Consider the following 15936-nt stretch of genomic DNA (forward strand, 5'->3'; position numbering starts at 1 on the left):
GATTCCTGTAACAGCTCAGAATGCCTTCAGATGCTCAACTCCAACCATCTGTGTTTAACAGCAAGAAGTACACAGCAACATTCTTACCTTAGGAAAGAGGTGCTTTTTTACAAGGTCAGCAGTAGGGCATTCAGAAGTGGTCAGCACAGGCAAATCTTCAAACATTACATCTGTATGGTTACTGAACGGGATTTAAAACCCAGAGCACCCGAATCTTTTGTGCAGCAGCTGCTGGGCAGAGAATTACATCTGTGCACAATATGCAGACTTGTGGAGGTGTTTGTTCATTTGTGTATTGCATACACCTGCAGTGTGTACTGCATACACCTGCAGTGAGAGGCCAGACAAAAACCCAACACCTACATTAAAGGAATCTTTCTGCCACAAAAAAGAAACCTACTGTTTTTACAGCTGTAAGCAGCCCTTCCACTGGGCATCACTGTGTATTTTATGTTCGGCAGCACCTGAAGGTGTCACTCTGTAATCAGAGCCGTTGCATCAGTGGTCACACGGTGTAGCTGCACATAGGCTGGGTGGTTTGTGGATCAGGGCCAACTTATCCCTGCTGAACAGCGACAACCAGCACTGTTGTAGGCACGAGTGGTCTGAAGAGCAAAGCATTCCAAGCCGAGCAACCTTAAAGTGCTGATCAGTTTACCCAAGAAAGCACTAGAAGTAAGCCACCTCGTTACTCTCGTCAGTTCTTTATTGGTTTTCATCCTAAAGACTAGCACATGTACAGCATACATGGATTGGATGAACTAGGATATATAAAACAGTAGCCATATGTTTATGATATATTAATACTGCCCAAAAACAAATAAATAAAAATCTTCCAATGCACAAAGCTTGGCAAATACAATTGTGTTGGGACAAAACAGTGTCGTATTATACAATAATTTTACATGTAGAAATGAAACAAAAGGCAACTGTGCTGTAATACTTTCACAGAACATACACAGAACATACTCGGCAAGTTGGATTTCTTTTTTTTTTTTTTGTCTTTTTACCTTTGTATGTTTTATAATTTAAAAAACGTACTCAAAAAAGAACATTAGACAGAACTTCATTTTACAGTAATCCTTAAGTTTTGTCTCTCCTGTGCAACAGAAAAGCTTACTTCACCCTTGTGAAGTGTCCTGTGTGGATTTCAAGTTTCACAGTTTGTCTTTTTTGATTAACTGCTCGAGACCTCCCTGCTCGTTACGCCCTTCAGAAGAAGCCATCGGCGTGCATTGTGCCCACAGCTGTACCTGGAACATGTCAGCTGGACAATGATGCTCTACATGGAAGTACACTTAAAATATCCCACCACTTTAAAAGGGGAGCAAAAACCATGCATATAGAAAACTGGGGAGCTTCCGATTCTATTTGGTGTACGAAATAAAGAAAGGATCACTAAGCTCTAGAGCAGACCTGATGACTGTGGGCCACCATCTAAGAGAGCGGCGCTGCTAATTGCAACCGTAGACCTCTTGTATTCTTCTGAAGCTGAATGCTGCAAGAAGACTTTTAGTGTAACAATATAGGACTTAAAATATTAACTGTGTTTGAAATATACAAAATGAAACTAAAACTCATAAAAACTAAGGGCTATCAAGACAATCGTTCATACAAAAATAAATGTAGCTTTTAATAACGGGTCGGGGGCTGAAGGCTGAGCAGAACTAAGAGAATAATGTCTAAAGAAATCTCACTGCAATGGTTTTCACCAAACATTTGTTTACACATTAAAAAAAAAGAACAAAAAGCAACAACTGTTCATTGGAGGACAAGGTTTGTAATTTCCCAAGGGTCTATGCTACTACAGAAGGAGCTTGCAACTGGGAAAAGACCTGCAAATGCATTGAATTTGCAGAGCATTTTTGTTTCCCCTCCTAGAACGTCTGCAGCAATGGTAACAACGTGGTTCAGCAGAACTCTCTTGGCTGGCTTTGTGACATGCTGCTCAGTGTCAGACTGCTAAAAGCAAAATGCAAAAACTGTCGGACTTAAAACCCCCAAACCTACATGGGAGCAGAATGAACATGACTGATAGAGCAGTGACAGCACAGACAAACATCAGTGGGAGGGAGAAGGAAGCCAGAAAACAGCCATATACTTACCTGGCTGTTGCTACTCTCACAAGAACAAATGACCAGCTTCTCTATTCTACAGCTCATAGCCCTCAGAAACTAGAGTGGTAGGGCACAGTGGGCTGAATGAAGCTAGCGAGGAATGATTTAATCCTGTTAAGATTTGCAACTTAACATTTAGCTGCATTTTAAGAACGTATCCTCTATCTTCAAGGCATCCTTTCGGAGATGATTTCCAAGGAGATGTACTGAACCTTTATGAAATGCTATCAAAGTTTGATAGACTACCAAGCCTCAGCCTGAAGCTAACACACCTGAGGTTCTCATGCATCGGCACATGAGTTACGTTCCATCAAAATGAGCAAAACTTAATAAAAGTAACATTTTTGTCAGGCGGTTGGGGGGATGTTGGGTACTTTAAGCATTTTTGAGTCGACAGATACTGATAAAAACCAAACACCGATTTAAAAAATGCAATGCCCCGACATCCTAACGCTGACAATGCAGAAGCAATATAAAAAGCCATGGGTAAAGGAGCACAGTGATTGATATACGCTACCATGGAACACAATGAACATGTCATAGTGGGGAAGGGCTGGGAGAACTGTTGCTGCCATTAATGGGTTAACATCATTATGTTTTGAAACGCTTTTGAAAATTGGTTCACACTTGCCCAAGTCCTTTTGTGCTAAAAATGACCGGAATTTGTCTTTATCTGGACAGAACTACAAACTAGACCTCACAGGCCCAGCCTTTTCATTTATTGTTCTTTTCATATTTCAAGATGGCATCCTATATACAGTGAAACAATTTATACTCCTGGCTGCTATTGTGCTGATTATTTTTAGAAGTTACATCTGTTTCTTGATTGCAATAATGCATCCTGCTGTGATTAGACTGCCTATTGTCCAATCCCTTTTTATTTACAACAGTTGAGTTTACTCTCAGTTTGAAAGAGTGACGAAAAGCTCAGTCTGAAGTCAGCTCAGTATTGAAAGAAGTAGGTGAAGCAGCTGCCTCAATGCCATTCGCAAAGTCCTTGCCCATCCAGGAGGTACCCAGCTACTTGCATGTAGGTAATTATTAAATAGCACAATATCTGCTCGTCTTACATACACTGAAGGCTATTTAAATGGGCAGAGTCATCACACTATTCTCAAGCTAAGGTGTCAAATAACTGTTACTATAGACTCCAACTGGTAAGTAACATGCTCCATATAGCCTAGTGAAACGTACAGAAAGGTTACTGATCTGGTCTGGATGACAGAATCATGTATTAGTCTAGAGTGCAGCCACACGTCTTAATGGAACAGCAATTAAAGGACATAAGATGCTTAAGTTTCAACTTTTCCATAAGTTCCTTCTGGAGGCCTGTAATACTTTGGGAAAGCCTTCAGTTGCAGGGAATTAAATGCATACTTGCGACATCCAACATTCTTCATTGTATTTTCTCGCCGACACCCCTCACTGGGGAAAAAAAACAAGCACAAAAAAATGACAGCAGTAAAACGGAAAAAAAAAAGAAAAAAAAAGAAAAAAAGACTTAAGCTAAGATGAAATGAACTGGTTATTTCATAGCATTAACAAAAAGTTGGTTATATTCAATGAGCGCTCAATTAATTTGCCACTGCAAATATTAAAGATGATGACTCCTCATACAATGCTAGTAAGAAGCACACAGAATGGACACATGCTATGTCTGATCACTAGTTTTGCATTTCTAAAAAGCAGCAGTGCATCCAGTGAGAAAGTTCTTTTAGGAAGGTTTCATGTATTTCAGGGTACGCTGTTACGGCGCTCACGTGCCACTGCACAAAGGATCCCAAAAGACTGCTTAAATGCAGTTCTGCTAATTCGTTAGTATGTTATGTTGAAAAAGAAAGACTGCCCACCTCTCAACAGGAGCTTTATTTTATTGTTCCCTGTACATCAGCGCTATCAGAACTTACTTAAGGACCAGAGCTGATATAAAAATAATGGCTTTCCAGTTATCTTTGCATGCATAAATTGACTTGAAAACCAACATACTCTTAAAAAAAAAACACCAGGAAATAGCAGCTCTGTGTTGGCTGCATTGACAGTCATCACCCCAATGCAACAAAGCTGTGCAGAATTTGGGAGTCCAACTTTACCCAATGCTTTGGTGCAACTGCCCCACATTACAAAGAGGTTCTGTGCTACAATAAAAAAACGATTCCACTTATAAGGCTTCTTTACTATTGTAAATCTATTTCAAATCCAAAACAGATATACAAAGAGGAAGCACTGCATTTTATATATTAGAAATCAATTTAGGCTCACATGAGAATGTGTTCTGACAGAGAATGGAAACCTAAACATTGATCTAACAATAGTAAAAGTTCATGGCAAAGTTGTACAGTACACAATCTTAAGGTGGGAATGTCTCATCATTCCTGTCCTGGAGATGGCTGCAGCAGGTACCAGCTAAACAGAGGCAATCTGACTCACAAGGAGGGTTTGGTTTCCTATTTCAATTTGAAAGCTCTCTGCTGTTGCTGATCTCACTGTTCCTCTAATTTTGGTTAATCACATCGACTGTAGCTCTGCTACTTATGTACCACCTAGTTTAACTTCACAGAACACTGAATGTTTTCACTGCAGATAACAGCTCATGTTTGAAATCTCTCAGTATATCTTGTGTGTGACTGTCCTACAGAATGGATTGCACCTTGTGACACTGTTTAGTGCATTGCACATCCCTCAAAGACTGCTGCAAACAGACCCGTCAAGGATTGGCAGGAAATATCTTTCAGAGCAGTGATAAAAACATCTAATTAAAATAAAAAATATGGGATGCCAACTGAGAATTTCCAATTGGAAGTGAATAATTCTGCTCATTTCTCATTCCACTGCCTGCATTGCCCATGTCCCTCTGAGGCACAGGTGGCCTGCAAGCACGATGGCAAAGATGTATCTCACCTATTTTGTGTGTTGCGGAGCTTCTGGAGGCATGTGAGCTGTAAGCACTGTGTCATTTTAAATCTGAATCCCAGAATGAAAGCACAGGCTGAACTAAAGAACAAAAAATGAAAACTTGTCCCAACCAAAGGGTATGAAAGAACCCATCTTTTTGTTTTCAAAAGGTCTTAGCTTTCACTTACAATTAGTGTAAATTAATTTAAAGGTGGTCTTATTGATCTTGCCAACAACAGTAAACAGGCAAAGCTTCATACTGCATTTATAACAGACTTAATAACAGCAGGGAGCTCAGTGGAGACACCCCTATTAAAGTTACTTTCACATCTTGGTAGGCTGAACACAGGACACTCACCAAGAAGGCTACAGTGAACCTAATCACCATTTACTGCGTAAAAAGTGAATTTGGTACTCATAGCAAACAAACCAACCTTAATCAGAAAGAAGAAATTATTTGTATTGAGATGCAGTGGTACTGCACAGCAGCACAGGATGTGGAAATGTCCAATACCATCACACCGTGTTTTTAAAGCCCATAAGGCTTTGCTGAAGCAATCCAAAATAAATAGGATAAATGCTTAAGTATATACATACACTGTCTGTGGGCTTTCTTTTCTTTTAAAAACAAAATTGGAAGAATAGTGAGAAAAATACCAGGTGATAGTGTACTGTACAGTCTTCTTTCATGAAGACACGAGTATAACCATGTACTTCATTTAGATAGAATTTTGCCAAATTTAGGATTTTAGCCTTTTTTTTTCCTTTTTTTTTTTTCTTTTTTTTCTTTTTTTTTTTCCCTTAAACTATGTTCTTCTCTTTTTTAAGCATACCTCCTTCAGGAGCTTTCAAAATACATTAAAAGTGATAATATAAGCTATAGCTATCTATGTCTTCTGAGCAAGTTAATAATAGTAGAAATTAGAAATCACAGTACTAGCGGAGTTCTCCTTGGTCATCAAGCTCAACATTCTGTCATCTTAGGCACCAAGCAAACTAAATCCCTTTACGAATTTAGCAAACTATGTTAAATGAGGTTAGTTTTTCAATGAACTATTGCTATTGACAAGCACTTCCACACTACTACATCAGCAGAGTCCACCATTTTGAACAGGCCTATCCCAGTCAGATGTTAGATACAAACTGTGTCCAAATTTCTTCCACAATCGTTCCGTGTGACTAAACTAGGCATAATTCTTCAGTATCATCATTTAAATAAATGTTCTTGCCATCACTCGTTTACCTCTAAATCATTGTCTATCGTCATCATAATTTATTAAAGCTGTCTGACACTCAAAAATGGAAATAACTAATATTTAGCCCAGTGTCATTAACACAAAGCCTAGTGGAAAACCTCAAGCCCACCAAATAACAGAGCTAATTAATACCTTCCTTTCCTTGCTTGAAATATTGTAGACTAACTTCAATAGGATGATAATGACCCTGTTTCAGAATAAGTTATAGAACAAAGCACCTGAAACAGACAGTGGATCATTAGCAGGCTCTGCCAATTACATACTCTCGCTAACCAGACGCCATTATCTTTTTGTCTTTAATATATTACAAAATGCAGATCTATAAATATAATGAAATAATCCTGCATGCAGCACACTGCAAGTTGTTGTTCAGTGGGTACACTAGTCTACTGGAACATACGTAACCACGAGAAAGGAACGAGACTATGGTTCTACAAATTGTGTAATAATCATTTGGATATTATGCTTTGAAATAAAGGTACAAATTTGTTTACTTCTTTAAATAAATTTCTTATAACTTCTTATAAACCCCACCCATATTTTTTATTTTTTCTCTTCTTAGCTTGTAAAAATGAAAGGCAAGATTAGCATACACCCTGAATATACAAAAGATACAAATTCTTTTCAGAGTTCCTTTCTCTGGAATACATGAAACAAGTAACACAAAACTGTATTTGGTAAGAGATCTTCAGGCCGGCTAAAGTAACGAGGTAACAGGCCAAATGTCAGACTATGTTACAAGCACTGAAAGCAGAACAGTAATTTAAAGTTTCAATACAATTCTTCTTGATAAAATAATTTGATGTATATTTACAGTTTAGTACAATAGAAACGTAAAATTGTAAGGCATAATAATAATTCTTGGCAGACAATGTTATGACACATTCTTTTGTCCAGCAGGTACCAAGTGGCAATACACGTTCAAGCAATTTGTTTGTTTGTTTGTTTTTATTTTTAACCTTATCTTCACTTGCAACGTAATCTGGCCACCAGGTACGCTATGCTCAGAAACAGCCACACAATCAGTAAATTGGGGCTGAGAGCTAGTAAAGGAATAGAGTAGAGGAGGCTGGGATCTAGTCTGAAATCTCGGATGGGCACCAAGCCACTCAAGTTCTTCTGGGTGACTACCTCCCGTGTTCCAATGCTGTGAAAAGGAAGAAGGTTGGGAGGAGGAAAAATAAAACAGAAAAGAAGACGGACATGCAAATGAATGCGTAAAAAGAGATGGCAACGCAAAGTGGTCAAGAAGATGAAAAAAAGATGGAAGAAGCCACAACAAAACCAGAATATGAAGAAAAACAGGGAAAACATCTCAAAAATATATATCAGCACAATTACAGATAAAAGGAGAGGGAAAGAGAATAAAAGAGAAAAATAAGAAAGAAGTACTGTAGTCTACTGAAAATAAATACATGTAGGTTGAACATTAATGGTTTTCCATGTTCATTCTTTCAGATTACCAAGCAATATCCCATGCAGCTCTGCCATGCTTCTGCATGCTGCAAAAAAGTGGAGCTCTGAAAAGCAAGCTGAACATGAATAACCATTGTAGTATTTGACCCTTTCAAACATCTTTCCACGTGAGCTGCAGTGAAATACTTTGACCTCTTAACTAAATGCTCAATATATAAACAAACAAAACAAAACAAAAAACAAACCAACAAACCAAAAAACCAAACTACCATTTGCTTTTCATCTTCAAACCAAATTCAAATGTGTATTGATACACTTTCAAACTGCGTCTTTCTGAAGTGCCTCAATGTTCACCTGTGAAGGGAAGACGTTGCACAGCCCATCTCACTGCGCCCCTGATGCTTACATTGCTTTGAGGACTGGCCTATTCACTTCTTCATGTCCAATTCTGTTTTTAGATTTCAGAATCAGTGCTCAGAGCTCCCACCGTGCCAGGGCAAACTGTGTGCACCTGACGCACTGACAGTATGTTTAAAAGAATAAAAAGGCAGCAGTGCTATGGGTATTTCCCAAGGTTCAGGAACAGTTCTGTATTTTGGCCCAACTGAAAATGTTTTACCAAAAGCAAAACACAAGTTCTGCACCATTTCTGGAAATGTCTGTATTCAAGACTGAACCGAGCCTTACTTTTTTTCTACAATTGCATACATCAAATAAGGTCCAGGTTAAATGAAAAAAAGGTATTTTTACATGCTCTAGAAGTAATCTGAAACTCTTCCATCTCCTACATCGGGCATCCAGGTCAGGTCATCCTGTCCAGGTCAAGATGGTTTTGGGTGGAGTTGGACTTGGGTGGAGTATATATTGAGCCAAGAGTTGGACTCAGTGACCCATGTGGGTCCCTTTCAACTTGCAATACTCTGTATTTGTTCCATAACCCTATCCCTGTATTTAAGCTTTTTAAATTTTTTGCCATTGGTCTCAAATAGAGTTGGAGAATATATTTAAAAAAACAACCTACCCTAAAAATCAATGAGACAGGGATAAACTTGATGAAAACCCATCTTGCCTTAGTATTCCATTAGGATTAGTCAGCATTTATTCTGCATAATCCCTCTTTTTCAACAATCTAACAGAAGAAGAGCAAACCACATCTTTCATCTGTTAGAGCAAGTTTCTGATGTTGCTGGAACATGCTAGCCAAAGGTTTTGATTAAATTGGCCCACTTTCAATACTTGATGTAGGTCAACACAAAGCAATGTGTTTCATATGTCAGTGTTTTATCTGATATGGTAATAAATTAAACTGATGGTACAGAGGCCCAACACAATGTCGTTATTAATCTCTGCCTGTACTGTGACCCTGACTGCATTAAAAATATTAACTCGTTAACTAACATAAAGAAAATAGCAAGATCCCTAGTATTATACTTGTTCCGTTTCTATTCTTACTAAGCAAATAGCTTTGTTAAAACTGCACAACCAAGCTCTTTTCTTTCAGATGTCTACACCAACAAGTTGCACAGTTTAAACAATAAGGTATTTGAGAGTCACTCGGCTCTGTTTTTAAGTCAATAACTTCTCCCTCACAAGCTATTCTGAGCTGTCTTTGCTTCGAATGTCAAGTTTTAACCAAACTCTGGATGCAGAGTTTTCACATACGGTATTAATTTTGTAACAGTCCAACAAAAAGTGAACATAAAAAGGCCCAGTGACGTCCAGTTGGACATTGAAATGAAAAACAAGTTTTTAGTGTAAGAGGCTGCGAGTGCTATTGTATGAGACATTTTCTTTCTCAGTACCCAAAGAGTAAGAAAGGGTCAAACAGCAAAAACATACAGAAAGGATAAGAGAATTGAACACTCTAGAGAATTTGGTGAGAAGACACACAGTACAGTACATTCAGTAAGAGTGAATGTTGAAAAACAGGACTGAACAGCATTGTTGAACTACATTGATAAAGACTAAAGCTAGATTTCTTATCCTTTCTTTTGGTATGTGAGTTACGGAGTTTTCCAGCAGTGCTTGAAACAAGGCATTGAACAACAGTAAACAGATTTTTTTAGTACAGTATTGAATTCTGCAAACATCTCTGCTGCTTCAGAATACAGAACATCATTATACTGGTAGGACAACAGCACACTGACACGCTGTGATGAAATTTGATTGCTGCACTGTGAAACACTCAGACTGACGTTTTGCCCGGTGAGCAAAGTGTTTCACTGCTGAAGAATACATGTGTCAAACCAGTGCAAACTGCAGGAGTCTGTGTTTCAAAGAACAACATGCATCTCTGAGAAATCAGAGACAGCTGATGCCTGATCTAGAACTAAGAAACCCAGTGCTATGACAGCAGCAACCTCATCATCAGACAACTTTCAAAGAAGCACCAGTTTCCTGTTCAGTAAAGCTCAGCATGGATTGCAAATTTATTTTCATATACTTCTCTGAAAACTTCCAGTTCACTACTGAAAACTAAAACTCCCCTGATGCAAACCCAATAAGGACCAGCTTCAACAGTGTAACTCTTTAAGACATGCAAGCAAGGGATGAATCCTCGCAACCAGTTTTGCAGCTTTTTTGGCTTTGTTTTACTTCTTGTTTCTTTTGATAGAAACAGAGACCACCTCTCCTCTGCAGTTTGCATGGTTCCTTACTTAGGCCTAAGTGACACAGTAAAACTCTTACCTCCTCATACACTCGAGAGCCTGAGTGAAGACCTGTGGAGCCATTCCATGTTCATGCTGTAGGATCAAACACTGCTCTAGGGTGACCGACATAGCAGTCCTATCCTTGGCACTTTTACAGCTTGTAAACCGAACGCCATTTAGTCTGCGGCATATCTAGAAACGGGATACACAATTGATCATTCTTTCCTCGTGCATTACCTTCTCCCAGAGAACACAACAGACCTGTATTTCTCCTCCTTGAAGAGATATAAATCCTGTGTAGACTCTGATGTAAAAAATTGTCATCTGTGGTACAGCAGTATTTTGTTACTTGAGTTGTAGAGAAAATACTGATGCGCAAAAAAATCCTTTTCTTTACTTCTCTGTGGCTGAAATCTGGAGGAGGTTCAGCCACACAATATTTCCAAGCTAATGCATGCAAGTGAAGAAATCTGAATATATCAGTGATAAAAAGTGGAAACTATGCATGTGTGCAGAAAATCAACTGAACTATACAGAAATACTCAGATCACTAAATACCTCAGCAGCTTGCCAAAGGATATCAACATTCTTATTTTTCCTTGCGTGTACATTTTGTCCCAGAAACCTTAACAGTTCAGGCAGGCACGTCTGACTACGAGATCGAGGTAGACCTACAATACAAACAAAACCAAGTCCACTTTTTTTAGTTGTATTCAACACTTTCACAAAGATCAGTTGCATGAAATGTACTCCTACATGCCCATTGGAAATACAGTCATGTTTTCTTCAAACTACCAAAGCTCACAACTAACTCAATTCTTAATTACACGATACCACCGAAAAACAAATTCAAGTTTAATAAAACTCTACTGGAAATATATACTCATGTCATTTAAAATTTCATGGGTTCAGAATGTGATACAGCAATACAGTAACAGGGGGAACGAAGGGAATAAGATTGGTATAGTATCTTGTTTGCAAAGATGTACTTGCTTTGACATGCTCAGAATTATATAGAAGCATGTAACTGCTGGCACTGCACCCCACAGATGTGACAGGAAATCATGTATGTCTCTACAGAAATTGTAAAGATACCATTTTATTTCTGTTCATGTCTTCATTTTTAAAGCTACAAGAAACACACTCTGATGTCTATAAACAAAAAAAGGGTCAAAGTCACCTCCCTGAGTATGCCTAGAGACAAGGTGATCAAAGGGAACCACTACACAGTCACTGACTTCTTGGAAATTCTGCAGTGCTCAGAATTCATGGCACACGTTTTCAGAAAAACAAAATGACACTGGATCGGGGAAAATCTTTCCTCGTGTATTGTTCTGGAAGGGAACACCTACAAGATACCAGCAGATACATCACTATGCTGCCTGTCCCTAGAAGGATCTGTTTGTATGTTTGGTTCCTGTTGCCTGTATAACACAGGTTACACAACTGCTGTTTATAATACCACTTATTTTACAGTTAAAAAGAAAAAAAAAAAAAGTTATTCTCTCCTGACAAGGGTGCATGGGGAAGTATTTTGCACTTTGTACATCTCTGTACATGCTGACCATCACCACAGAGGAGGCACAAAACATACTCCCAGCCTTTTCTTGGACAAGCACACTTCCAGGTTTGTCCACGTTTCAGTTTTTCACAGAGCATCTCTAACACATCTGCTGGGACACCTGCATTATTTTTTTTCACACTTCTACTCAAAACTTTTTCTTAATATTTATAACCACAAAATATTTGTCCAAGCTAGATTGCAAGACCAGGTACAGCATGTCCACATTTACTCAGGAAAAAACAGTGAAGCAGAACAAAATTTTGGCAGAGGGCAGATTTTCCCTCTCAGAGGTATTCATCTCATTGGCAGGGAGCTCAGTGTTACAACAGGCAGCTGGAGTGAAGGAGAAAAGGCGGGTGGACACAAAACCGTTCTGCTCTGTTTTGCTGTTAAGGTGCCTGTTAATGCCACCTGTCCAACACTGAACATTAGTTTTATTCAGAACTTCAAGTTACTCGAGGCAAATTTCTGTTACAAAAAGTGAGTGTTGGTGAAGCTTGAAGTTGTGAAGCCAGTGCTCTTTAATAATAAGGGAAACTAAATATAATGACAAAACAGAGTTCAAAAACAAGAAAAAGGAACAAATGACAGGACAGAAAACATACTGCAGGATTAAACAAAATGTTAACAGAAAAGGGCAAAAGCTAACAGATGACTACATCAACATGAGGTTTGGGAATGAGGGAAGAGACTGAAATAAAGGTATGAGATAAGGAAGTCTATGGACAGAAAGGAACAGGAAAAACAGTAGAACAAAAATCAACATAAATGGATGAATATCTGAAGTTTACAAGACAGTCTGATATGAGACTACCATATAATAAAATACAGCTTAAGATTTTGCAGCTAAAACTTCAGTGAAAACTACCATGCCCAATTGTGAGTGACTAGAAAGGGGGGGGGGACTCTCAGCTGCATCAAATATAATGCAGGGTGCCTGAAAGTGTTATAAGCTACTTCAACAAATAGCATTCTAACCATCCCATTGCATGTTGCAGCACTTCTGTTTCTGCAATAAAACTGCAATTTGGGGAACAAGAAATTAGTTCATAAGACATTTGATATTAATGATAACAAACCAATTGTCACAGTTTCTGGGGACACTTGAGCCACTTCTCCTAAAAAAAAACCCAACATAATAAGCAGGACATTTTCCTAGATTACCAGTAACATTCAGTCTTGCAGCTACTGTCCCTCTTTCACGTGCTCGACTTCTCTGTCGTTGGCTGCAGATGTGACAATTACATGCACAAAGGATAGGCAGAGAGGACATGACTAAGAGGCTTCAAAAAAATGGCAGTTGCTCTCTGTACAGGTCACTAAGAGAACATGACCAAAAACTGCACACACAAGTGCTGCTGCTACGACCTGTCGCAGCAATCTCACTGCATGGCTCTATGTTCATAAAATACATAATGCCACTTGGAAAAAGATTCAAAAGAAGATTAAGGAGAGGAAGGTTATTCAGACTGAACTTTGAAACACTTGAATCTACTCAACCTGCAAATTAAAATAAAATTATTACGTAGTAAAACTGCGCTGCATCATTTATTGGGGGCTATTGACATGGGCGTAACAACACTTAAAGAAATAAATTAAAACAAACAAGTAAGAGAATGAGCCTGAGAAGTTCTACTAAATTATCAAATACTTACAATCATCGGGCAAAACTTCCTTGAACTGCTCAAAATACGAATTTAACCGCACTAAGCTTTCCATGTTTATTACTTCTTGCAGTGAGGTGTCTCCGAACCTTTAAAAGGTGAAGAAGGGAAGTTAAGTAAACTTAAGGCAATTTTTCTCCTTTTCTTCAGGACAACTTCACTCGGCAATACGACAAGAAAACTGTTTAAAGATTCATCCCAAGGAAGTGCTAACACTCAAACGCAGAGTAAAGCATAGCAGTAAAGAGTTGATGTGATTCACTCCAGAAAAAGAAATATACAAGTGTGAGGAGAAATGTGGGAAGGAAGGCAGAAACAAAATGTTGTAGAAAATAATACTTGGGCTTTGGTATCCTGCTTTCAAAATTAGAAACCCATGTGGTAAATCATTTTGCCAAAATTCAAACTTTAAGTTTGAATAACTATATATAAATAATAACTGTAGCTTCAGAAGACAGGATCAAGAACTTCTATTTCGGATGTGAATGAGAAATATGGATCCAGGAGCGATAAAATGTGAAAGTAATAAGCACTCATCACTGATGTGATCCACATCACTTAGCTATATACATATATTTATGTATATGTACATACATGTATACACACATGCACGTGAATATGAATGCACACCATACTGGTATCTACAACTATGGAGTCAACTTGGACTCCCTTTATAGGCAACAGAGGACAACAAAATCTGCTGGAATGGCTTAGTCTGATGTTTTCTAGTTGTCTACCATCATACAGCACACTGATGCCACAACATGCCTGTGCCTGACTTCACTAAGCACTCCATAAAAACAGCAATTGTCAACATGCTCCTTAAAAATACAGCTAGAACTGAGCAAACTGGTGGCTCCTCCAGAACAGTTTCCCTAACAAGAAGTATTACACAACTACATTCTTCAGCATTACGAAAGCAGTGCTGTGTTATATAAGAAATGCAACAATACATTAAAACAAAGGTCCATCTAGCCCAAGACCCTGGATTTTGACAGCTTTCCTCCAGAAGAGGAAGCCTAGGGAAGAATGCTAAACCACCAGGGCAAAAACACAATGATACTCAGAGTAATCTCATCCTCCAGTGACCTACCACTCACAGAGGTGAGAAGCAGCACATCTGTGTTAAATACGTCTTCTCTTTTGAAACATAAACCTGTATTAGAAACAAAGCCATGAGACAAGGACCTTCACAGCTATGTGCCATATGAAGAAGTACCTCCTTCTGTTTGTCAGCTTTGTTCCACGCTCCCTGGTTTGTGTATTGCAGGAGAAAACGAATTACTGTTAGCAATGCAAAAACGTAACTCCACAGAGGCACCCTATCAGCAGAACAGGAGATTGCAGAACTGCCATCAAGGCTGAGCTGCAGAAACAAGTACCTACTTCTCTGCTAGGGTTTGCTGCTCATTGATCCCCACGTTGAAGAGCACAGGCTGAACCCTCAGTAACATGCCACTTTGAATCTCTCGCGGCAGCAAATCAAACAAGGCGCTTGGCAAAGGGATCCTCACGTTAAATCCATCACTGTGAACAAAGAAATAAATATTAGATGAAGAATCAGAAGCATCATTCTGAGAAAGTGTTATTTCTGTGAAGAGGGCTAACGTCCACAATGCAATCCCATTATTAGAAAAATCAGTATCAGTCAAAACTGAGGACTTGAAAAAACTGCTGCAGCTTGCTCCTAGTTACAAAAAGTTCTTCTACTTCAAATACAAACCAGCAACAACAACATTAATTTTATGTTCTCATGGACATTTCAATCCAATCTGTCAATTTTCTGACAAAAGCTGATATTGCTCTTCTCATTAACATTACTGCTCTAACGTGACTTAGGGACAAAAAAGCCAAATTTTGGCACAACCCCATCTTGAGTAAAGTAGATTTGAGTTTAAAGTGATAATGTTTAGTGATGATGCATATGCAGAGGAAGATTTGTTTTTAGACACAGTAAGTAGTGCTGATATTTCAGAGCCAAAGGACAAAGGCAATGACAGGAGTGAACCAGAGCATATACCAAAGAGAGAGCTAATGAGCACTGATATGGAACATCATGACTCAAGTTCACAAGTCAGCAGGTTACCTTGGGTCTACTGAGCCAAGGCAAAGAGCCCTGTGTGTGCTTTACGCCATGGTAAATGAGAGGTAATACCCATAACATCAGTGCATACCACCTTACATCTGCAACAGGCTGACACATGGTTGCAAATGTTACAGGTAGCTAGGTCAAAAGTCACTCTGATCTGAGTGCTGTTTAATCTAGCAGCAGCAGGACCTTAAGTCCCTATAGTTCAGCTTTCCTATAATAATTTTTCTGCTCACAACACACTGCCAGCATGTACACTCAAGTATAGCAAAGGAGCTCTGAGAAGT

General features: G+C 38.7%; 1 protein-coding gene across 16 annotated transcripts in view; it reads right to left on the bottom strand.

Annotated features, from left to right (window-relative positions):
* Positions 1 to 688: 688 nt before the first annotated feature.
* Positions 689 to 15936, bottom strand: part of INPP4A (inositol polyphosphate-4-phosphatase type I A) — a 113009-nt gene continuing 97761 nt past the window's right edge. For 10 of the 16 annotated variants that reach the window (XM_052705678.1, XM_052705679.1, XM_052705680.1 and 7 more), the window contains 5 exons: positions 14947 to 15087; positions 13552 to 13649; positions 10891 to 11003; positions 10370 to 10524; positions 5756 to 7412 (listed from right to left, as the gene is read on the bottom strand). In XM_052705678.1, the coding sequence (XP_052561638.1) occupies positions 7232 to 7412; positions 10370 to 10524; positions 10891 to 11003; positions 13552 to 13649; positions 14947 to 15087 (688 nt within the window). In that variant the 3' untranslated portion in view covers positions 5756 to 7231. Of the gene's footprint in view, positions 3543 to 5755; positions 7413 to 10369; positions 10525 to 10890; positions 11004 to 13551; positions 13650 to 14946; positions 15088 to 15936 lie in introns of those variants that run through there. The other 6 variants (XM_052705683.1, XM_052705685.1, XM_052705690.1 and 3 more) reach the window with 1 other exon arrangement.

This window comes from Tympanuchus pallidicinctus, unplaced genomic scaffold (genome assembly GCF_026119805.1).
Source record: "Tympanuchus pallidicinctus isolate F22 unplaced genomic scaffold, pur_lepc_1.0 scaffold6, whole genome shotgun sequence".
Classification (NCBI taxonomy): domain Eukaryota; kingdom Metazoa; phylum Chordata; class Aves; order Galliformes; family Phasianidae; genus Tympanuchus; species Tympanuchus pallidicinctus.